The 25,738-nt window shown below is 41.8% G+C and overlaps 1 protein-coding gene across 1 annotated transcript in view; it reads left to right on the top strand.

Moving 5' to 3' along the window:
- GRM1 (glutamate metabotropic receptor 1) overlaps nt 1–25,738 on the top strand; it is a 915,771-nt gene that overhangs the window by 733,287 nt on the left and 156,746 nt on the right. The window contains exon 4 of the mRNA XM_029594037.1: nt 20,681–20,927. Within this exon, the coding sequence (XP_029449897.1) occupies nt 20,681–20,927 (247 nt within the window). The remainder of the gene's footprint in view (nt 1–20,680; nt 20,928–25,738) is intronic.

The raw sequence follows: 25,738 nt of genomic DNA on the forward strand, positions 1-25,738 counted from the left end.
GAGGAGGAGGTGCAGAGTAGAAAAGATGTCCTGACTGTTTGTCTCTTGGTCCACCCTCAACCCCAGTCCCAGTAGCAGTATCCAAGCTTGCAGAGATGGAGAAGAGGTCCAGGAAAAAAGTCCAGGGTATGGAAGCAATTCAAAACTAGGAAGAACCTGCATTTTGCAGAGTAAATTTACTGTTGTAAGGCCGTCAGTTCTTGGAAAGATACTGGGGCATTTTACAAACAGTGGCATTCTGTACTATGTAAAAGAAAATACCTGTTAGCATTGGCTTCAGGGGAGGTCACCCACACTATTCTGGGGACTCTTTCTGCCAGTCAAAAAAACAGTAGAAGCTGCAACAGCAGGAAAGCCCGAAAAAAAGAGGAAAACAGTCTCCCAAAATTAACCCCCTTCCCCAAGCCTCTTCCTCCAGGGAGATGACACTGACAGGCAAGAAGCTCTCAGCCCCACATGTGTGGCAAGCCACCATGGAGCAGATGGGTTGTCTTATCCTTTCAAATAATGCTAAAACAAGGAGACAAGAGAAAATACATTTTCACTCAGTGAACAATGAAATAATGGAATCTGATGCCAGAGGACATGATCAAGGCAACTGGGGGTGGAGGGGTGGGGGGTGTTAAGAGATTGTACAAGTTCTTGAAGGAAAAATCTATATATCCTTATTAGCCAGGTAGACTAAAGAAAGCTTTTCCTATCCCTGGGAGTAAATAACACAAAATCACTTTATGGAATCTGCTGGATACTTGTGACTGGAATGGCCACTCTCAGAGATAAGATGCTAGGTTTGATTGACCTTGGTGTGACCCAGCATGATATTACTAATGCTCTTATATTCTTACCACATGGCTGCACTATAATAGGAGACAGGCAAAATTAAAGGTGGTGACATGCTGCATTTGGGAAATGATTGTTCTCCCTGCTCCTCCCACCCAGCCTCTTTCCTGATTCCTGGTGTTTTCTTCTTCTACTACTCTTGAGCCTCACCCTATTTCTCTCTTGGTTATACTAAGGTGTTTTGAACCCAAAAACAAAAAATGGAAATAACATAATTAAAAGTTTCTCCTTCCATCCCTCCTTTTTCTTGGTTCTGCACATTGTGTTATTCTGCCTCTCTAACTGCCTGCCCTGCTCTTGGACATCTCATGGTGCCTGGGAGAACTCCTGCCACTACTGGTACCATTTTCTCCTTCTCAGTGCATTGGGGTATTCCTGTCATTTTGGTGCTGCATTTCTGTTCTTTTAGTGCCTTTGGCTCTTCATGCTATTGTTGTTGCTGCCTTTTGCTTCTCTCATGATGCCTTGGGGCTTTGATGCCACTGGATTGTTTTCTATATCCTGCATTCTAAGCACTGTGATGATACTCTGCTTTGGCCTACACCTCATTCTACACCTTAGGATGGTCATACCAGTGTTGCTGCTTTTTCCCTCTTTAAGTGCCTTCTAGTGCTACTATGGTTGGTGCCCTTTGCACCTCTGTGAGTGCCTTGTGATGTTCATGCTTCTGTTTGGATTAAGTTACCCCATTCACAGAGTTTTGGGGCATTGCTGCATTCTTCTTGCTGCATTGTTCTGCACAAATAGTTTGTGGTTTAAAATGCCCGTATGCCAGTTGAACACAATCGCTCTTGGTGTGTTGGGTCTTAGGTGTTTCTGCCTCTACTTCAGCTGGTTTCTAAGTTGTTGTTTTTTTCAAATTCCTTAACAGTACTTACTGACTAGGTCTTGCCATGTCAATCTGATGCTTTCTACACTTACTGCACCTCTCATGATGCCAGTAGGTGGTATTCATATCACTGTTAGTGCTGATTTGCTGTTCTTCTAGTGCCTTGGGGTTTTGATTAAACTTTTCTTCCTGATTTAGCCCTCTCTCCATGTTTGGAGGTATTGATAGTACCACTCTGCTTTTTCTATCAGACATAATTATCTTGTCTGTATGTCACTACTAGGTGACAGTGCTTTATGGTAAGACTGAAAATCAGTAGCTTGCTATTACACCTCTCATTATGTGCCTTGGGGTATTAATGACACTCTTTTTGCTGTGTTGCTTTTCACCTATTACTCCTGGGGGAATTCTGCGCTACTGCGGAATGCAGAATTCCTCCCATGCACAGAATTGCCAAATTCTGGGCAGAAAATAGCAGAGGAGACCCCAGCATGCTGTGAATGGAGTGCGTCCCACGGCACATGCTCTGTTTGCGGCGAAGATGAAGGCCCGGTGTGCCGTTCATGGCGAAAAGGGAAGGCCCCCATGTGCCACGGGACACGCTCCATTCGTGGCGAAGATGAAGGCCCGGCGCGCCATTCGCGGCACACGGGGCTTTCCCTTTTCACCACGAACGGCGCACCTGGCCTTCATCTTGGCCGGGAACAGAGCGTGTCCCACGGCATGATGGTGAGAGAGAATGTGTGTCGGGGAGGGGAGGGTGAGAGAGAGCAGGAGGGTGTGAGAGAGAGCATGGGGGGGATGCCGGTGAGAGAGAATGTGTGTGTGAGAGAGGGGAGGGTGACAGAGAGCATGGTTGGTAAGGGGGGGGGGGAGGGAGGGTGAGAGAGAGCAGGAGGGTGTGAGAGGGAGCATGGGAGGTAAGAGAGGATGGGTGGGGGGGATGCTTGAGTATGGGTTTCAGAGAGGGAGCCTATATGAGGAGAGGGGATGTAGGGGAGGGTGAGAGACAGCTTGGTTGGTAAGAGGGGGAGTGCGTGGGATGCTTGAGTGTGGGTTTCAGAGAGGGAGCCTATATGAGGAGATTGTGAAGGGGTGTGTATGTGTGTGAGAGATTGGGAGCTTGTGTGTATGAAAAAGGGATCGTGTGTATGTGAGGGTGCTAGCCTGAGTGAAGGAATTGTGTATGTGTGAGAGGGAGCCTGTGTGAAGGGCTGCATGAGAGAGAAACATGGGAAGCCTGTATGAGGATGTATGTGTGAAAGAGAAAGGGAGCTTGTGTGAGTGTGTATGCAAGAGAGAGGCCCCTGTATGAGGGGATGTGTGTGTGTGAGAGAGTGAGGGAGCCTATATGAGGGTGTGTGTATGTGAAAGGGCACTCTTACAGTGAATTTCTAGGGAAATTCTGCTCAAAATATTTAAAATTCTGCAACTTTAAGTAATAACTATTTTCTGTAATAATTTAAAATGTAATTACTTAAAGACTGTCATGTAAATTGTATTATTTTGACCAATATAAAGTTTGCAGAATTTTCAGTTTTTGTGCACAGAATTTTCAGCTTTTGTGCGCAGAATTTTTAATTTTTTTGCACAGAATTCCCCCAGGAGTAACCTATGGTTTGTGGTTGTATATGCCAGTGTTCCTGCTGTCCTGAGCCTCTCTTGATACATTTGGGTCATGGCAGTTTCTGTTTCTGCTCCTGCTGTCTTCAAACATTTTTTCAACTTCCCTTACAGTACTTTCTGACTTTTGGTGTTGCCATGCCAACCCATTGTTTTACACACTGCTGCACCTCTCATGTTCTCTCAGGATCTTCATTGTTGTTGGTGCCCTTTGCCCTTCTTTTGGAGCCTTAGGGTGTGCTTGCCATTCTTGGTTCTTCTTTGTTCCTCTCACAGTAACTTGAGGTTTTATGCCTCTGGGCTATTTTACCCTGTACCAGTGCCTTAGGCTGTTTTTGCCACTCTTGATGCCACTTTGTCACAATCTTGGTGTCTTGGAGTGCTTTTCCATTTGCAGCTGATAGCTGCCTGAAAATGTCACTAAACCTGAACAGAAAACTCCAATTTTGGAGCCAAAAGAAGACACATTACCTCCCCCTTTGTCTTTGATGGGAAATGAATAAATAAATGATAAAACAAATTAACCAACTGAACTGGGGAAAAGCACCCAGATTAGCCAATCCAGAAGACAGGGATTGCCCCCAACAGTATAGGCAGGATCAAAATTTTGTTTTCATTTTGTCTTATGTAATGGCTCATAATTGTTCCTGTGGTAGTGGGGCAGTGCTTGCTTCAAAGTCTGGAAGCGTGGTTACTGAGGAGGAGCAAACAAGAGACATAAAAAAACCAAGATAGAGGTGCAACTTGCCTCAAGCCCAGTGATACCTACAAAGTCTTTTTATTCTATGCTTAAAACTCACTCTGTGAATATGGGGATTTGGATTCCATGTGTGTTAATACTGTATGATTTCATCATATAGGCTTGTTTTCCAAAATAAAATCCCCTTTGACATCCTGAACTGCATTGCAGTAAAATGAATTATTCAGTTCAAGCTTTTTGTCTCCTGTTGACATCATAGGTCAGTCTGGCCATTGTCTGATGATGTTATGAACAAGAAGAATATAACTGAAGATGAACGTTTCATTTTCATAAAGCAGCATCTATAAGGATAAAAGTTGATAGTATTTAAAAAAAAAAAAAAAAAAAAACCTACGCAGTTATAAACACAATCTTACAGCATGTGCACACATGGAACCTGATTTTCACAAAATGGATTTTAGCAATATAGAGACACTTTGAAAATTTCTATGCCAGCTCAGGAAACGTTGAAAATTTCTATGCCAGCTCAGTTGTTGATTTGCAGGTAATGTTAGTTTGCATGCAACTGGAGAAGGCGCACATGGATATTAAGCATAGCAAACAATAACATTGAAGTCACTAAATACTTTAATGTAGTAAATTAATAAAGTTACTAAGGTTAAAAGGAATGGGTGCAGCTTCCAGTTGAGAAGAGAAATGTGCAAAACTGTGTAAAACATTGATAGCATAAATGTACTGCTAAGTATAAAGGTATTCTATAATATTGCTACCAGTGACAGTAATGACTGCTTTTCTCTGCTCTGACACAATATACAGTAACTTCTTAATAATTAATGACCTCAGAAAGGCAGCAGATTGCTATGAATTCCCTTAGGGGAAAAAAAACTCTCTACCTTCAAAAGAGGAAGGCATGGTTCAGGATCTGATCAAAACAGACCAAAACAGTAAAGTAAAATGGCAGGAAGAGACAGAAAAAAAATAGGCTTGCAGAAGCCCATGGTTTGGGACTCTCCAGTGCTCAAGAGCCACACACCAGTCAAGCTTTCAGGATATCCCTAATGAGGAATCAGAAGACAGATTTGCACATATATTGCCTCAAATGTATGAAAATCTATTTCATGTATATTCATGTAGGATAACCTGAAAATCTGACTGGTGTGTAGCCCTAGAGGTCTGAAAATTCCTCACTCCTTGCAATAGAAGGTCTCTAGAAAGCAATAAGTTACTTGGAACTAACCACTAAAAAGTATCATATTTTATTTATAAATTTAAGCCCACCTACCTACAATACTAGGCACATTACCAAATAGTGTATATAATCATTTAAAAAAACATAAATATAATAAACAAAAAAATAATAACATATCTAAAACTAATCTAAAAGACAATCACATAAATCATAATCAAACAATTAAAACATTAAAAGCAATAACTCAGACATACCCAAAGAGTGGTTCAAAGCAGTGGGCTGTCTCATGCTCAAAAAAACATCATAAAATGCTTGCTCAATCTAAAACTTAGGAGTATCAGAATATTAAGCAGCAAAAACAATTAAGTCTAAAATGCAAAATAAAAAAATGAGTTTAAGCATCTTATGAAAAGATAATAATGTAGATGCAATTTTTACTGCCTCTGATAGTGAGTTCCATAGACAAGAACCTGCTACATAAAAGATACTTTCTCTGGTTTCTTCCAAATGAACTTGGTGATCTGATTGAATAGATTGTAAATTTTGTGATGAAGAATGTAAAGTCTGAGTTGGACAATGCATTTTAAGAAGCAAATTAAAACATGGTAGAGCTAAATTATTGATGGCTTTATACACCAATACCGTAGTTTTGAAGTTGATACATCACGAGATCGGGAGCAAATTAAGTTTTTTAAGAGTAGGCATAATATGATCCTGAATATTGGTTGGATCCCGATATCAGGCATGCCACAGCATCTTGGATCAATTGTAATGCCTTTGTTATTGACTGAGGTACACCAAGATAAAGAATATAACATAAATCAATGGCTGAGATAACTATAGCATGAACCACTGTCCTCAAGGTATTCTGGGACAAAAATGGTTTGTGGTGCCATAATAATCTCAATTTATAGAAAGAGTTCCAAACCACTACACCAATCAGTGATTCAAAGGACAGTGATGAGTCTTAAATCACTGCTAGATTATGTACTTTATGTTTTCAGTGCCATTCTTCCTAGGTGATGGATGATTCAGAAAAACTGAGGTGCTAGAGAAGACTGACAAATTAAATAGTATCAAATCATCAGGACCTAATTGCATGCAGCCCAGAGTTCTGAAGGAACATAAATATGAAACTACAGACTTGCCACTGATAATCTATATTCTATCACTATAATCTGCCATCCTGCTATGAACTAGAGAGTAGCTATGTAACATCATTTCTTTAAAAAGAGCTAGTGCCAGGCAAAATGATGGAAGATATTGATAAGATACAGAATTACTGGAGATTTGGATAAATATGGCTTAACATAGAGTACCAGCATGAATTTAGCAAAGTCATGCCTTAGTAATCTTTTTTAATTATTTGAACATATAAATAAGAATATGGATAAAGGCAAGCCAGTTGGTAAACTGAACCTCCATTTTCAAAAGACATTGGATAAAATGTCTCATGAGAGACTCCTGAGAAAATTAAAAAGTCATGGGATAGGAGGCAATGGCTTATTAAAGATTGGTAACTTGTTAATGGATAGGAAAGTTTTCTCAGTGGAAGGAGAGAAGAAAATAGTTGAGTATCTCAGGAATCTGAACTGAGATCAGTATTGTTTAACATATTCATTAATGATCTATAATGGGGACAAAGAGTGAGCTGATCAAATCTGCAGATGACACAAAATTATTGAAAGTAGTTAAAATACTAGCAGATGGTGAGGAATTGTAGGAGTATTTTGTGAGATGCGGGAATGAGGCGTCTAGATGGCAGATGAAATTTAATGCAGATGAGTGCAAAGTGCTGCACATAGGAAAAAATAATCCTAAATATGGGGACAATTATCAAATAACCCAAAACCTTCTAAAGTATGAGGCTGCTTTAAATTCACATAGTTTATGTTAATTTTCAAAGCAAAAGTACATTGGTACATCCTTTTCAAGAATTAGCATGAAGTGTGCACACTGAATGCCAACTCATGCTTGGCATCTGTTCTTTTGTTTGGGTGGCTGAGAGGGGGAATATAGCGTGCATATTTGTGAGAAAGCTATACACACATGCTGTTTTCCTCCCCCAATCAGAACATACCTCTGGCAACACCACCTTGTAGTCTGGCTAATGATACTTTGGAAGAGCACACATACTTTTCACAAGGCAGAAAATGGTAATTTTTGGCTGAGCCATCATTTTGCTATAGAGGTCCATATTCAGCCGCTATCTGACTGAATAAGGGGGTCATTTTCAAATGCTTTTTGCACGCGATAAGCCGTTATCGCATGCGAAAAGTCCCATGTGAATCCAGGCCTAACTTAGCTGGAAAAAATATCTGGCTAACTTGTACCGGATATTCAGTGGCATAGCAACACCACTGAATATACCCAAATAACTAGTAGTTAGCCAGATAAGTTTATCCAGCTAACTTTAATCCTGCTCAATAGCAGGGCTAACTTATCCAACTCACATAGGGTAGGATTCATCATTCCTCGTGGAATGATGAATCCCGCGAAAAAGGGGGTAGGGACGAAGAGGGGATGGGCCTGTGAAAGGCCACAGCCGTTCGCACTGTGGTAGTGCGATTTCGCTGGCAGCGGTCCTGCGGTCGACTCCTCCCCTCCTCGCCCCAACTTCTCCCCTTCAGCTAATTTAAATCCTATTGCGTGCGTTAGGGTCTAACTTAACCTTTTCTCTCTTTCCTAAAACATTCTTTTATAACATACCACTGGAATCAGATACAGAAAAGAAGTATGGTTGGCATGAGCTATGATTTTCCATGGGAGGAATATATGTTTCCTTTCTCAGGAAACGATGGGAGCTAGGAAGGCCTAAAGGGAAGCTGCTTGGACTTCATTCTGCACTGAGCATAGGGCCGGTGCTAGCTTTGTTGTGGCCCTGTGCAAATAGTTATTGTGCTGTCCCCCCCCATCTCCCACCACCACCACCACTGTGTCCCCCAGTTCATTCATCTCTCTCCAGCAATCTAAACTTTAAAATCTGATATTCCTCCCTACCCAGGTCCACACCCCCCTCCTTTGGAACCCATGGCCAGTGCGAGGATATTAGATGCTCTAAGAGAACTTTAAAACCCCTAAACCCCTCCACATCAGCCCTCTACACACACACTTAAAAATTCTGCATTTATAATAACTGATTTTACATTAAAAAGAACATTCTGAGTTTTTGAGGTAAAAATGTCACAGCAACTTGTATAATATTTTTACATGCACTGCTGTAGCACCAACCAGAAAACCCATAAAAAATACCCATATGGTATTAAGCCTATTGTAACACATGTGGGATATGAGCTCAACTCTTAAAAAGCCATGACTGAACAATTACAATTTAGTAAACCTCCTATACCAGATCAGCAGTAACTACCAGCATTCAAGCACAAGCAATAACAATGTTAAGTATTAACAAGTAATGCTGCAAATATTACACTAGGTCCTACACCTCTTTTTAGGAAAACAGAACAAGCTGGGCTACTATAGATCCCTACACAGAAACTACACGCCAGCAGAATACCTCATCCTGATCACATGTGCAGAACACCAAATACAGAATGAAAAAAAAGAGGCCATAAAGTATAAATAAAAATGTTCAGAAAAAAAGTGAACTGGGAACCACAACAAGCCAGAATCTGAATACAGTGCAACAATGTAAAAGCAATATAAAAACCATATTAGTAGCGAAAATAAATATTTCAAGACAGAAGAATAACAATCTATTAATTGAAAACTCATAAATTGATTTTTTAGTTTCCCAAATACCAGTAAAATATTTCAAAAGAGCAGACACATCAAATAACACCAAATAATTAAAACTAATAAAGATTTTTTAAAAACCTCCCACTCTCCATACCTGAGAAATTTCAATTTCCACTCATCCTGAAATTGTGTGGATTAGTGGATGAGGGAAGGCACACAAACTTTCTCCTCTCTCTCGTATATTCACACACACTTATTGTCGCTCATGCACTCATACCTTCTCCTCCACACATGCACGCACGCACGCACACACACACATACATACATACATGCTCCCTCTCACACATATGCTCACACACTGACACATGCTCTCTCTTGCTCACCTACTCCCCCCACACATATGAACTACCTCTCTCACATGCTCCTCCTGTCTCACACTCACTCACACACAAACACATGCTCTGTTCTTATACACACATAGATACACACACACACACACGCTCCCTCACACACATGGGCCTCACCTTTACTTCCACTTTTTCCCCCTTCAGCCCTGGCCCACCTCTTCACTTTGGCTTTCATTAGGTCAGGATTGCAAGGTGGTCTCCACTCCACTTTGGCTACTGGTAGGATGGGGGTCATGGGCAACCCACATCTCACTACTTCAGCTCTTCTTCCCCTTTCCCTTACTATATTTGCTTGTTTTCCCCACTTTCCCCCTTCCACCCTCTAGATATTCTCCTTCTTCTCACACTACCTCAGTTCTTCCCCATCCCTGTCTCTCTAGAGATTCTTCTCCTTCTTCTCACCCCTTAGTGAGCCACTATATCATCATTTTCCCCCTTCTCTCTCTCTTTCCTTATTACCTAAGCTTTTCCCCTTCTCCTTCCTCTAGAGTCTCTTCTTGCCCTCTCCCTCCCCTGCTCTTTCCTCCCGTCTTCTCACCCTTTTCTATGCTTTCCCCAATTTCTTCCTTCTCCTGCCTTCTTACCCAGTCACTCCCCATCTCTTCACCCTTCCCAGGTTCTTCCTACTTGTCAAAATAGAGCGGAGGCCACAGGGCTCCTGGCAGAATCCAACCCACCAGCAGCCTTAGTATGGCAAAGACTCCGGGCTGCCTGTGACATAGAGAGCCTAAGGGAGGCTTGCCTGCTCAGATTTGGCATCAGATTGGGCAAGGGTAATCTTAAACTCTTTCCAATCCGATGTAGCAACACATGGATCCCCTGTACAAGCCGGCAGCAGCAGCAGCGTTTCAGTGACATCATCTCCTGCTGGTCTCGCGAAAGGAGCAGTAAGATTTGCATCTCCTACCATGAGACCAGTCCTGCAACAATAGAAAAATGCTTCACTGAAACGCTACTGCTGTTGTTGCTACCGCCGGTTCGCGCAAGAGGTCCACATGTTGCTATGTCAGATCGGATGGGGGGTGGGTTACCCCCACCCAATTTAATGCCTAAATCTGAGCACTTAAGCCTCCTTAGGGTCTCCTATGCCATGGGCAGCCTGGAGCCTTTTCTCTACTTCAGCTGCCGGCAGGGTGGATTCTGCCAGGCAGCCCTATGGTCTCCACTCCATTTTGTATGCTGGTGTTCCCAAGCTGCCGCGTTCTTGGAGCTGCTGCCCTGTGCAAGTGCATGGCTCGCACAGTGGGTTGCGCCGGCCTTGACTGAGCAGAAGAACATTTTGTTACTGGTAGAGGTCTTGGGGGGTGAAGAAAAATAATGCATCTAAGTGATCAAATGGGTCTTAAGGGTCAGGACTGAAAACAAAGAAGAATCTCATAATGGGAAAACATGGGAGCCTCTGTCTTCAGCGTACCCAAATCTTATTTTGGGCCCTTCCTTAAGAGTGCAATTTTCAAAGGCATATCTATGTTTAAAAATGTATTTTACATCTGAAAAGTGATTCTTCGAAAATGGCCTATCCTCTCACTGCATAAAATTGCATCTGTAGTCCCAGTGCACGTGTACTTCTATGCACAGATTGAGGACATGCTCCTAGGGGCTGAGTCAGGGAGGGCTTAGCAATTACACACAAAGTTATGTATATATATAACTTTAATTGCGAATGATGAGCCTGATTTCAGGAGTATTGTGCACAAATGTAGTTAAGGTCTAAGCAGGTCAGGTGTGTGAGAGTCAATATGAAATGGATGCACAAATGCTGGAGGAGGGTGCATGCATATATACATACATACATATATGTGCATGTGCCTAATTTTGCTGGAAAATACACATGCACAAATAGCAGGTACAGGTCCAGATGTGCACTTTTTCCAACCCAATTTGCCAAAGTAAAGTTTTCCCTTTGAAAATTGACATAAACATCTGTGCACAGTTTGAAAGCTTTCCTCTAAGTGGTTTGAAATGACATAAATATTGGCCCAATATCGTTTTTTTATGACAGTAGATATTAGGCCACTATTCTCCCAAAGAAGGCTTAAACTCCTGCTGCAACCCTGGTGACTTGAGTTCTTAAACTTTATTCCTGTTTATTGGGCCAGCAAATGCAAGGACTACCGAATAAGTAGCAGTTTCAAGGGTTGAGAAGAATTCTGTACAGGACTACAGAAGGAAGAGTTTAACCAGTTCCTGGTATGGGGTTTTACTAGAAAAGAACAACAGGGATACACATTTCAAATTTTTTATGAAGCTAAACATCCAATTAAACATGTAAAATGGGCTGCTAAAATTGCTCTTGCTCCCGCTCCCATCACTGCAAGTAAGTCACAGCATGGGTACATATACCCACAAGAAAATAGGGACATGTTTAAGTTGGGGTGGCGGAAGAACCTAAGAAGTTGCCATACTGGGTCAGCCCAAGGGTCCATCAAGCCCAGCATCCTGTTTCCAACAGAAGCCAAACCAGGCCACAAGAACCTGGCAATTACCCAAACACTAAGAAGATCCCATGCTACTGATGCAATTAATAGCAGTGGCTATTCCCTAAGTAAACTTGATTAATAGCTGTTAATGGACTTCTCCTTCAAGAACTTATCCAAACCTTTTTGGAACCCAGCTACACTAACTGCACTAACCATATCCTCTGGCAACAAACTCCAGAGCTTAACTGTGTGTTGAGTGAAAAAGAAGTTTCTCCGTCGCCTAGTTAATACTGCAGTCATTCAACTCTTCATTATTTCCCTCTTAAATTAATAAAACCCGTACGTAAGCTACTGGTATCTATTCTTAGGTTATTGACTCCTGTATATTTTTTATCTGTACATAGTTGTCCCTCTTTTCTTATTTAATTTGTTTTTTACCTCATCTTCCTTCTGCCTTGTCCCCTTCCCCTTCTCTTCCCCTCATATGGTTAACTGTTATTGTTATTTATTATTATTGTTATTAATATTGTTACTGTTATACTGTATTTTCCACCTGAGTTCATTGTAAACCGGCATGATGGGCTTCACGAATGTCGGTAAATAAAAGTTAATAAATAAATAAATAAATAAATAAATTAGTTTTAAATATGCTACTTGCTAACTTCATAGAGTGCCCCCTAGTTCTTCTATTACCCGAAAGAGTAAATAACCGCTTCACATTTAACCATTCTAGGCCTCTCATGATTGTATAGACCTCTATTTTATCCCTCTTCAGCCGTCTCTTCTCCAAGCTGAACAGCCCTAACTTCTTTAGCCTTTCTTCATAAGGTAGCGTATCCATTCCCTTTATCATTTTGGTCACCCTTCTCTGTACCTTCTCTAGTGCAACTATCTTTTATGAGATGCGGCGACCAGAATTATACACAGTATTCAAGGTGTGGTCTCACCATGGAGCGAAACAGAGGCATTATAACATTTTCCGTTTTATTCACCATTCCCTCCCTAATAATTTCTAACATTTTGTTTGCTTTTTTAACTGCCGCAGCACACTGAGTCGACGATTTCAATGTATTATATTCTATGACTTTTTCCTGAGTGGAAGCTTTTAATATGGAACCTAACATCGTGTAACTACAGCATGGGTTATTTTTCTCTATATGCATCACCTTGCACTTGTCCATATTAAATTTCATCTGCCATTTGCATGCCCAATCTTATAGTATCGCAAGGTCCTCCTGCAATTTATCACAATCCACTTGTGATTTAATTACTCTGAATAATTTTGTATCATTTGCAAATTTAATTACCTCTCTCATCATATTCCTTTCCAGATAATTTATAAATATATTGAAAAGCACCATTCCAAGTACAGATCCCTGAGGCACTCCATTGTTTACTCTTTTCCAATGAGAAAATTGATGATTTAATCCTACTCTGTTTCCTGTCTTTTAACCAATTTGTATGCCACGAAAGGACATCGCCTCCAATCCCATGACTTTTTAGTTTTCTTATAAGTCTCTCATGAGGAACTTTGCCAAACACCTTCTGAAAATCCACATACACTACATCTACTGGTTCACCTTTATCCAAATGTTTATTAACCCCTCTAAAAGATGAAGCAGATTTGTGAGACAAGACTTCCCATGGGTAAATCCATGCTGACTGTGTTCCATTAAACCATTTAAGAACAGAAGAACATAAGAAATTGCCATGCTGGGTCAGACCAAGGGTCCATCAAGCCCAGCAACCTGTTTCCAACAGAGGCCAAACCAGGCCACAAGAACCTGGCAATTACCCAAACATTAAGAAGATCCCATGATGCAATTAATAGCAGTGGCTATTCCCTAAGTAAACTTGATTATTAGCAGTTAATGGACTTCTGCTCCAAGAACTTATCCAAACCTTTTTTGAACCCAACTACACTAACTGCACTAATCACATCCTCTGGCAACAAATTCCAGAGCTTTATTGTGCATTGAGTAAAAAAGAATTTTTCTCTGATTAGTCTTAAATGTGCTACTTTCTAACTTCATGGAATACCCCCTAGTCCTTCTATTATTTGAAAGTGTAAATAAATAACCGATTCACATCTACTCGTTCAAGACCTCTCATGATATTAAAGACCTCTATCATTTCCCCCTCAGCCGTCTCTTCTCCAAGCTGAATAGCCCTAACCTCTTCAGCCTTTCCTCATAGGGGAGCTGTTCCATCCCCTTTGTCATTTTGGTTGCCCTTCTCTGTACCTTTTCCATCGCAACTATATCTTTCTTGAGATGCGGCAACCAGAATTGTACAAAGTATTCAAGGTGCAGTCTCACCATGGAGCCATATAGAAGCATTATTTCTTTCCATATGCTCTGTGATTTTTTATCTTTACAATAGATTCTACTATTTTTCCCAGCACTGAAGTCAGGTTCACAGGTCTATAATTTCCAAGATCACTCCTGGAACCCTTCTTAAATATTGGGGTTACATTGGCTACCCTCCAGTCTTCAGGTACAATAGATGATTTTAATGATAGGTTACAAATTTTAACTAATAGATCTGAAATTTAATTTTTTAGTTGCTTCAGAACCCTGGGGTGCATACCATCTGGTCCAGGTGATTTACTACTCTTCAGTTTGTCAATCAGGCCTACCACATCTTATAGGTTCACCGTGATTTGGTTCAGTCCATCTGAATCATCACCCATGAAAACCTTCTCTGATACAGCTATCTCCCCAACATCCTCTTCAGTAAACACTGAAGCAAAAAAATCATCGGGATATGGTATATTATTGCTGTGCAACACTCTAGCCAGATCTGGTATCTGTTGAGTGGTTTACAGAAGAATGAATAATAAAATAAAGCCAGTACATATGTACACATGGAGTACAGAGCCCTGTTCCCTACCAGTATTGATTTGCAAAGGGAAATGCTAGGGCACCTTTCCCTTTGAAAATTAGCATTAGTATAAATCGCCCAGTTACCTGAAAGCTCTGCTCTCATAATGAAAATTGGCCCAGGTGAGGTTAATTTTAAAAAGGCTTTATTTGTGGGGAAAATAGTGTTGTAGCCACAGAAGTGTCCTTTTATAAAATTGCCTGCCTCATATGTGGGTAAAAGTATGTGCATGAATCCTGCATGCATACCCTGTTATCCACATTCAGGATAGATGTTCGTGGAGGGTGGGAGTGGCGTCTGGGCAGGGTATTCTTTCACACACAGACTTTTTTCATTTTCAAAAGCATACCCTTACATTTTAGGGCAAAACTTCCCACACCAAATAGTTGGCGGAATTGTGCAGGGGGAGTTTGCTGGGGTAATTTTCACAGGGAACTTTATGTGCACAAGATCGCTTTGAAAACTGAAGTAACACATGCATATAACAGCCCACAAATTTATGTAGGCTGTTACAAAATCCCCCACCCCACCCATAATATATGTGTGATGGACATTTGAAAAAAGATGATGTTTCTTGTATTTTAGCCAGGATGAAATCCTCTTCCTATCTTCTCAATCCCTGTCCCACGGCTGTAATGAAGCTTTTGTGGGATGATTTATGTGATTTTATTGCAGATATTGTCAACCTATCTTTCTATGGTACATTTCCAAATTCCCTTGAACAAGCCTCCTTATGTCCCCAGTTGAAAAAACCATCTGCTGATCCCCCTCATCCTGGCTTACTACAGACAAATTTCTTCCAACTCTTGCTAAGATAATCAAAAGTTCTGTGCTGGCCCAGCTTTCTGATTTTCTTGATTTTCATTTAATTATTGATAACCATCAATTTTGCTATAGAAAGCTTCACAGCACAGAGACTCTTCTTTCTAGTTTTTTGATACCATCACCTGGGTTTTCAATAGCAATGCTGAATATGTTCTAGTTCTTTTGGATATTTTGGCTGCTTTCTATCCCCTTGCTCATGAAATCCTTTTAGTATGTTTGAAATCATTTGGTATGTAAATAAGGGTAAAAAAAATGGTAAAAATATGTTATAATTATCTGCCCTGTCCTGGTTTGACTTGAGTCCCAATGTCATGTGGTCTGGTAGGCTAGTGGTGTGGCTTGGGTTGTAGCCCAAAGTAAAAAAAAAAAAAAAAAGATTGAGGGGTCCCCATCTATAGGCTCTTAAGCTGAGGCTTAAGAGCCTATAGATGAGTGCCACAATGTTTTTTAAAATATTTTATAGCAGTCTGGGAGGAAAGGCAACCTCCTGCTGCAAGCGGCTGATAACCGCAATTGAAAATGAAAGTGACATGGTGCTGTGATCAAGGAGAGGTCAGCTATGTACTGGAGAATCCCAGAGAGAGAGAGCAGCTGATAGCACTGTCAGTGCTGCTCAGGGGATTTCCCCGATGCAAAGATCAGTCTGATAGTGGCAGGAGGAGCTCCCGGTGGCATGAAGGAGAGGCAGAAGCTCAGCGGAAGAAGATTGAACAGGTGTTCATGCTGTGGATCCTGCTCCTAGTCTCCTGCTCAGCTGGGAAATGGTTGTGACATCATTTTTTAAAATTTAAATCAGTACCACTGACTGCGGCTGGGGCCCAGACCTAGCGGCAGCTGTGGGAACACTGCCACTGCGATATTGTGAAATCAGTGTCGAGCTTATAAGCAAAGTCCCAGCAAATTGTGAGTACAGTCCCAGGGGTCCTCACTGATGTCAGCAATGAAATCAACGAGAGGCTGCCCTAAGAAGTTCCCAAAGATGATTTTGACATTTTTAAAAGTAAAGTAAAAATAAAACTAGCAATTTTAAAGGTTTAAAAACACAGCATTTTTATTGGAAGGCATGGGGAGAGGTTTCCACCTTAATTTCAGCACCCAGGAAGCATTCTGGCAAACCCAGCACCAATAAGTCTAATAAACTTCTTAAATCTAGTAAAGTTAATTTCTTTGCCAGTGATAGTCTTGCTTAGGGATTACAGTAATATGACCATAATTAGAATGAGGGGGTCAAAAGTGAATTTTAAGAGAGCTATTCCATCTATTTTCCCCAGGAGGTCCCAGAGATTAAAAAGTGATAAAAATACCTCAGAAAGTGGGGTTGATGGTAGTGGTCATAAGATGGGATTATAAAAATACTCGGGCGGATTTTCAAAGCCCTGCTCGCGTATATCCGCCCGGATTTACGTGAGCAGGGCCTTGCGCGCCGGCGCGCCTATTTTCCATAGGCCGCCGGCGCGCGCAGAACCCCGGGACGCGCATAGGTCCCGGGGTTTTTGGAAGGGGGCATGTCGGGGGCGGGACTTGATGACGCAGCGCTTCGGGGGTGGGGCGGGGCGTTTTGGGGGTGGGACCAGGGGCGTGGTGCCGGCCCGGGGGCGTGGTCCAGGCCTTCGGACCAGCCCCTGGGTCGGAGCACGGCGCGCCAGCACTCCGCTGGCGCGCATAGATTTACGTCTGCTTCTCGCAGGCGTAAATCTACGGACAAAGGTAAGGGGGGGGGGGTTTAGATAGGGCCGGGGGGGTGGGTTAGGTAGAGGAAGGGAGGGGAAGGTGAGGGGAGGGCGAAAGAGAGTTCCTTCCGAGGCCGCTCCGATTTTGGAGCAGCCTCGGAGGGAACGGAGACAGGCTGCGCGGCTCAGCGCACGCCGGCTGCCCAAAATCGGCAGCCTTGCGCACGCTGATCCAGGATTTTAGAAGATATGTGTGGCTACGCGCGTATCTTATAAAATCCAGCGTACTTTTGTTTGCGCCTGCTGCGCAAACAAAAGTACGCGAACGCGCTTTTTAAAAAAATCTACCCCACTGTGTTGATCTTTGGTTTGGGGAAAAACGTTTAATTTTCAGAATATTTTAATTTTCAGAATATAAATATAATTATGAAATCATTATGAAATCAGGAAAAGACACAGGATACTTGTAGAATTTATTTGGAAGCTAAACTGAGAATTTGGTGTGGTTTGAAACTGTGTGAGTAGAGTATTTATTGGTTTTGTTTAACTAGTTTTCCTTAATCATTTTAATGGGCAGTGTTAAAGGTAATTAAGAATAAGATCCATTCAGCTCTCAGAGAAAGACAAAAAACAATCCCTAAGCCATCCCCTAGACAATGCCACAGCAAAGCTAGACCATCTCAGTGTTTATACAAAGCAGTTAAGTGATCAGGTCTGCATAACAATACTAAGTTAAGCCAAAGCATAGGATGATTTAAGAAATAAATTACTTAAAGAGAATGTTTTGAGCTTATTAAAACACATTTTTTTGAGGATGTTTTCCTTAGCGAAGGGGTTTTTAAGCGGTTCTTTAGAGAAAAAGTAGGTTTCCTGAAGTAGATAAGTACTATTTCTTAAAATGACATTAGAGGAGTAGGGATCTGTGCTGAAGATTTTTACTGAGCACGTTCTGAAACTGCAGGCAGTGCTGAGCTGGAGATGAAAGAGTGAGACCAGATCACAGATTCTTGTCACAGAGGCCTAGTTTACATAGAAGAATACCCAAAACACTGGGTTAATGTGTGAAAGTATGTGTAAGTGATGTTTATAAATTTAATGCTGACAGAAGTAAGTTTTAGTAAAAATACATTTAATTTCATAGCTGATTCACGGTATTTATCAGTTTTGATAGCTAAGTGAATATGAGGAAAAGTGAATAATTGGTGATCTGAGTCTGAATTTATTTAACTGAAGTTCATTCTACCTCAGAAAAACTATTTCACAGAGTCCCATAGAATTCAAATTGTAGACTCTACCTATACTTAAAGTTAATGCAGTATTGAATACACAATGGGCCAGATTTTAAAAGCCCTACGCATGTAAATCCAGAGGATTTATGCACATGGGGGGGGGAGGGGGTTTATGCATGCTGAGCCTATTTTAAAAAGGCCTGACGATGCACATAAAGCCCAAGGATGCATGTAAGTCCCAGAGCTTTACTAAAGGGGAAGGGGTGGGAAGGTTAGGTTAGGGGAAGGGAAGTTCCCTTCCAGGCCGCTTGGATTTCAGAGTGGCCTGGAAGGGAACGGGGGAAGGCAGTGCGGCTCGGCACTCGCAAGGTGCACAATTGTGCACCCTCTTGCTGCGCTGACCCCTGATTTTATAACTTGCGCGCATCTGAAGAGTAATGATGAAAGTTAACACAAAGAATCAGATTTTCTTGGATTAAAGCTGAAATTGCAACACCTGTTCTCCTTAAGAAAAACTATAAGGAAAATACTTATCTGATAGTATCTTGGTGAGCAGTAATCCTTGTAAAGGAACTGGTTTCTATGCAGAATACTGTGTTAAAAAATATTAGCATGAGAATAAAATTAAAAAATTTTGTATATTAGAAGTAAAATATTTTTCATTGAAAAGTTTGAAACAATTGAAATGTTAATTCTTTAAATAATTAAACTTGTTTCCAGAAGTGAAGAACTTGAAAAAAATAACCATTTTCCAGCAAATTAAAATAATTAATTTGATTATAGAAGTGCCTTTGATTTCATTTTTCAATTTTAACTTTTTGACAGTGAAAATACTCTGGGTGTTCTGGGTGTTCAAACTATTTTTATAACATCTTTTAAAAGTAGAAATCTCTAAAGCCTGATCATCTGGCTACCAATGTGATAGTGCTTGAAGTACATTTGTGCCCAGGGGTGTTTACAGGTATTTCTAACACTGGTATTAACTGGCTAATTTCCTACTTATCTGACCGAACCCAACAAATAAGAATTGGAAATTCAATCTCTGACTGGAATCCTATAACTACCAGCGTTCCGCAAGGCTCTTCCTTATCAGAAACCTTTTTCAATATCTATCTTTCTCCCCTTCGTAGAGTTTTGCTTAGGCCTTATAAAAGTAAACATATAGAAACACACAAAAAAATAAAGCTAAGTCTTATAAGACTATACAGAAAAAAATCTGATTCTTCATATCCTATACTTCATCCTGGTAAAAACTAGAGATGTGAATCGTGTGCCAGATCGTCTTAACGATCAGATTTGGCTGGGGGGGGGGGGAATCTGATCGTTAAGATATGTGAATTGGAATCGTTTCCGATTCCAATTCACATTGCTAACTTTTTTTTAGGGAGGCCCGCGCCGCTAAAAAAAAAAACCCCACTTGAACCTTTAAATCGACCCCACCCTCCCGACCCCCCCAAAACCTTTTAAAATTACCTGGTGGTCCAGGGGGGCCTCGGGGGGCCTCGGGGAGAGATCCAGGGGGGCCTCGGGGAGAGGAGAGATCCAGGTGGGCCTCGGGGAGAGATTTCCCGTTCCCAGGCATCAGCTGTTCTAAAAAAAAATGGCGCCGATGCCCCTTTGCCCTTACCATGTGACAGGGTATCCGTGCCATTGGCCGGCCCCTGTCACATGGTAGGAGCACTGGATGGCAGGCGCCATCTTTACTCATTAACCCCTATTATAGAGTATAGTATAATAGGGGCTGATGAGTAAAGATGGCCGGCGCCATCTTTAAAGATTTATTATTATTTATTTATTTATTTTTAGGTTTTTTTTTATATACCGATTTTCCTGCATAGAATGCATATCAAACCGGTTTACAATGAAACAGAATAAGCAGGAAGTAAAATTCCTTAGTCTAATACATTTAAACGTCAATAATGAAATAATTTTAAACAAAGCAAAAAGCTAAACTACATTAATAAAAGTTAAATTATTAACAAAAACATAAATACAATTATATTAGAAGGAGCACAAAGGTTAGCACAAAGGGGAGCACAAAGGGGAAAGCCAATGGCACGATAATTTTAATCGTTCAAAAACGATTCACATCCCTAGTAAAAACCTTCAAATTTGTTAAATGCTTTAATTCTATCTAACTCAGGTTGTGCCATAGGTAGTCAAGAAGTTAGCTTTAAGATAGCCAGCTAGATTCAATAGTATGGCTGCACCAGTGAATATCCCTCCAAAAATATCCAGATATGTTTATTGAGCTAACTTTGCAATACTGCCAGTGACTGAATGTTGACCTCCATAGAACCATGTGATACCCTAAAAATGCTGTATATACATTTTAAGAGATATATTTTGCCAATATTTTTTTGGTACAGGTAATGAGAGCTTAGAAGAAAATTATGTCCAGGACAGTAAAATGGGATTTGTCATTAATGCTATTTATGCAATGGCCCATGGCCTGCATGATATGCATCTATCCGAGTGCCCAGGACACGTTGGCCTGTGTGATGCCATGAAACCCATCGATGGAAGCAAGCTGTTAGAGTTCCTCATAAAGACTTCTTTCATTGGAATTTCAGGAGAGGAAGTTTGGTTTGATGAAAAAGGAGACTCACCTGGAAGGTAAAGAGGCTATTCATTTCACTTTCACTCTAACAAAATGTACCTCTTCTTTATGTGTAACTGCTGAATACTGATATGCATTGTATCCATACCTTACTACTACTATTATAACTTTGAAATTCCTTACATGGATCATATTTTGGGCATAAATAAAGGTTCATCCAAAAGTTTAGATGACAAATTTAAGTTTAATTTAAATGTTGGGTAAAACAAATGTAACCCTTACCTGTCCTGGGGTGTTGAATCCCAAGGGCACACAATCACATTTATAACCTCTGGGACTGCTCCGGCTAGCTGACTCCTTCCGAGCTGGATATGTATTCCAAGTGAAGTATCAGGCTTAATTGATTCGGGGTAGTAACTGCTGTAACAAGCAAACTACACCCATGCTTATTTGTTTATCCAGACTATGTAATTCAGTCCTTGTTGGTTGTTGTCTGAATATAAATCGTCTTATCTTCGTTCCCCCCTGCCGTTGAAGCAGAAAGCTACGCTGGATATGCATTGAAAGTGAAGTATCAGGCTTATTTGGTTTGGGGTAGTAACCGCCGTAACAAGCCAGCTACTCCTAAGATGGCATTTACATGTGATGAGCGCTTTTAGCTATGCGCGTTTTGGATGCGCTGACCCCCTTATTGCATCAGGGGTTATGGACACGTATCCAAAATGCACATCCACCCATGGTTAACCTGTGTGCTAGAGCGCACAGTATTGCATCAGCTCGTGTATCCCTTGTATGTTTTTGTAGCTGTAGCATCCCTGGGAGGGAGATGCTACAAAAGAACAGACAAGCCCAGGAACTGGGTGTTATTAATTTATTGATTAGTTTAAGGCAAAATAAAGACCATAATTCAGAAGTGCGAGATTACATCTGATTGATGATACAGGAATGTCTTTTGAGTAGGTTTGAGTAGGTTTGAGTATGTCTGTTACAGACATCTGGGTGGATCCCATGGTGATTTTAAATGCATAAGCTCTCCCAGCAGCTGTAAGGGATTCCTATGGAAAGGGTCAAACTTGCATTTTAAATTCCTTCCTTTACCCCTCTTCTTCCCCTTAACCACCCAGCCTTTCCTGGTTCCATGATGTGCAGAGATCAGGAAGGGGTCTCCTCCTCTTGCTTTTTCTTCCTTTGACTCAGTTGTTAACTTTTCCTTAGCTGTTACTTCTGGGATTTCTCTTGTGGAAAAATCAGGGAATCAGGCATCCCAGTGGGGAAGGGGAATCCAAATCCACCCCACTTAACTCAAAGGCCAAATCATACTTTCAAAAGTTAAAATGGATATCTTCTCTGCCCTCACTGTCTCTCGCAGCAGGATCCATCACTGGTGCTGCCTGCCTAGGGTTTAGAGTAGGCTTACAGGTCTTTGGTCCCCTGAAAAGAGCCCCTTTGCCCCAAAGGGATATCAGATTTAAAATCTATCTCTCTGTTACATAGGAGAAGGACCCTCAGGCAGGGAGTGCACTGGGAGGTGTCATTTCTAAAAGAAACTCCTTGGGGTGAGACTGGGAGGCCTCACCAGAGTGTGGAAAAAATGCATCTTGGTCTCTGACTTCTCTCTAATTGAATCCCAAGGTGTCTTAAAATGGCTGGGCTAAATAGCACTGAGTCATCCAATTAGAACCTCCAGGTGGGAGGGAATGAAGGGTATGGATGGCTCTCTTTCTAAGTATATTATAAGGACAGGGATAGTGGCATCTAGTGGCCAGACTGGGAGGGTCTGCCACACAAATATTGCAACAAGTCTGCAAATCAGTTTCTTGCCCAGTTCTGAAAATTCAGATCTTTTGTCCCAGAGCTTAAGGAAGGATAAGCAATCTATAGAAAAGAAAACTGTGCATGCAAAACCGCATTAAAAAGTATTAATGAACTTTACCCCCAATTTTTAAAATTAGCACCTTGTACTGTGCTGGCCTAAGTTTATTTCTGTTTTTCAAATGTATCAACTTGCACACAAATGAGGCCCAGTGCTAGTCATGATGGGGTCAATTTACAGGAGCGGGCCTAAGTAGGCTGGTAAGTGGGTATTTGTTGTTGCTTATCCTAGCATATGGGAATAGACTTAAAAATCTAAACATGTATACCCTAGAGCAGCGGTTCTCAACCGGTGTGCCGCGACACACCAGTGTGTCGCCAAGCACCGGCTGCTGTGTCGCGTGCTCCCGGTCTCTCCCGCTGCTCTTTCTTCCCTGCTGCCGTTGCCGCCGGGCTATCAACACGTTCAAGCCCAGTGGGAACGGCAGCAGTGCTAACAAAAAGCTGTGGCACTTGTGGCTGGGCCTTTTCTTCTTTCCGCGCCTGCCCCCCCATGACCCGGAACAGGAAGTGATACGCGGTGCGTGGGAAGAAGAAAGAGCCGTGCCGCGTGATAAAGTAGCAGCGGCGGCTGCAGCATCGGCCCCCGAGCAATTGAAGCAGCCGGTAATCGGGAAAGTAGTCAGCAGCATGAGCCTCCCGCGGCCGATGGGATTCTTCTTTCTTGGCTTGCGGGGGCTGGAGGAGGAGGCTGCTGCAGCTACCATTTGTGCTCGGGGAGGGGCGGGGAAGAGGAAGTGAGTGAGAGAAAGAAGCAGCCAGCCTGCGTGTGAGTGAGAGCATGTGTGTGAGTGAGATAAACTGGTCAGAGAGCTGATGTATGTGTATATGTGAGAGACAATGAAAGTGACTGCTCAAGGAGATGACTGATGTGTATGTGAGAGTGTGAGACATTAGTCAGGGAGGTGACTGATGTGTGTGTGTGTGTGAGAGAGAGAGAAAAAGCATTGAAATGAGAAATCTGGGTATGTGAGAAAGCATGGGCGTAAGAAGCCTGCTGTTGGGGGGGGGGGGGTGGATGTGTGTGAAAGAAAGCATGGGAGTGAGAAGCCTCATTATGTGAGAGAGCATTGGAGTGGGAAGTCTGTGTGTGTGTGCATGCATGAGAGAGAGAGAGACTGGTTGGTAAGGTGACGGTGTGTGTGTGAGAGAAAGAGACTGGTGTGTGTGAATGTAAGAGAAAGAATGTGATTCAGGGAATGAGAAGCCTGTGCACATGGAGAGCGAGCATGGAAATGAGAGAGAGACTGGTGTGTGTGTGTAACTGAGAAAGTGATTATGGGAATGAGAAGCCTGTGCATGTGAAGAGAGTGAGCATGGGAGTGAGAAATCTGGGTGTGTGTGAGACACAGCATGGGAGGGAGAAGCCTGATTATGTGAGAGACAGAGCATGGGAGTGGGAAGCCTGTGTGTGTGTGTGCATGCATGAGAGCGAGAGACTGGTTGGTAAGGTGACGGTGTGTATGAGAGAAAGAGACTGGTGTGTGTGAATATGAGAGCAAGAATGTGATTCAGGAAATGAGAAGCCTGTGCAGTAGAGAGCGAGCATGGAAATGAAAGAGAGACTGGTGTGTGTGTGTATGTATGTGTGTGTAACAGAGAGAAAGTGATTATGGGAATGAGAAGCCTGTGCATGTGAAGAGAGTGAGCATGGGAGTGAGAAACCTGTGTGTGTGTGAGACACAGCATGTGAGGGAGAAGCCTGTATATGTAAGACAGAACATGGAAGTGGGAAGCCTGTGTGTGTATGCATGAGAGAGATCAGGTGACTGGTGTGTGTTTGTGTGTGTGAGAGAAAGAAAGTGATTATGGGAATGAGAAGCCTGTGCATGTGGAGAGAACAAGCATGGGAGTGAGAGACTGGTGAGTGTGTGTGAGACAGAGAAAGTGATTATGAGAGTGAGAAGCCCGTATATGTAAGTAGAACACGGGAGTGGGAAGCCTGTGTGTGTGTATGGCATGAGAGAAACTGTTCAGGAAGGTGACTGGTGTGTGTGTCAAAGACTGTTTGGGAGATGATTGGTGTGTGAGAGACAGAAATTGGTCATGGGGGCATGACTGGTATGGTGTGTGTGTGTGAGAGACATGGGCATTAAGGAAGAGGACCATGAGTATAGAGCTTAGCCTCTACTGCTTCTGCTGTGTGCTACGGCCTGCATGGAAGAGGAATAGGAGAGCTGCTGGAGGGGGGTAAGTAAAGGTGGCTTTTTAAGTTTATTTTTCTTGATTGACTGACATTTTAATTATTTAATATTATGTGATGTGTCTGCTTTTTTTGAAATATTTTATTGGTGTTTGGAGAATTTTTAATAGTTTTTATGAGTTTTTAATTGTTGGATGTTATTCTGTTCATAGCTGTTTAGAAACATTTATTCTGCTTATTAGTATAGTTTTACAATTATTTCTGTGTGGGGATCTATAGCTGCTTGCTAGTTCTGTTTTCCTAATAAGAGGTGTATTGGTTTTAGGACCTGATTTAATATTTATAGTGTTGCCTTTTCATAAATAGGGTTGCTCCTGTTTGAGTGTATTCCATAATACAGGTGTAACTGTGTGCGGATTAGTTTATGTGCATTACTACAGATCCTGGGAGTATGTTAGGTCGGTTCTGTGTCTGTTACCGAGATGAGATATTTTACTAGCATGTAAGAGTTTTATCAGTCTTATTTGTTGTGTTTTCTCAAGAGGGGATATGCCTTGGTGGTAAACTGCTGTCTTTTCATAAGTAGGGCTATTGAGCCTGGAAGTAGAAGGAGTTTGAGTTGCTGTTACTGAGATGACACCAGAACCAGAATATCTTTTTTGTAGGGTGAATTGTATGGGGAATGTCATAATTCTGCTTTACATCCATTATTGTGGGTCAGGGGGGTTCCCGTGGATGCAAACTGTACTTTTACATCTAGCCCCGTGACGATCATGGGTCAGTGTGTCATGCATGTGAGAACCATCTGTCAGGTGTGTCCCGACAGAAAAAGGTTGAGAACCACTGCCCGAG

The sequence above is a fragment of the Rhinatrema bivittatum genome, chromosome 3 (assembly GCF_901001135.1).
Source record: "Rhinatrema bivittatum chromosome 3, aRhiBiv1.1, whole genome shotgun sequence".
Lineage (NCBI taxonomy): Eukaryota > Metazoa > Chordata > Amphibia > Gymnophiona > Rhinatrematidae > Rhinatrema > Rhinatrema bivittatum.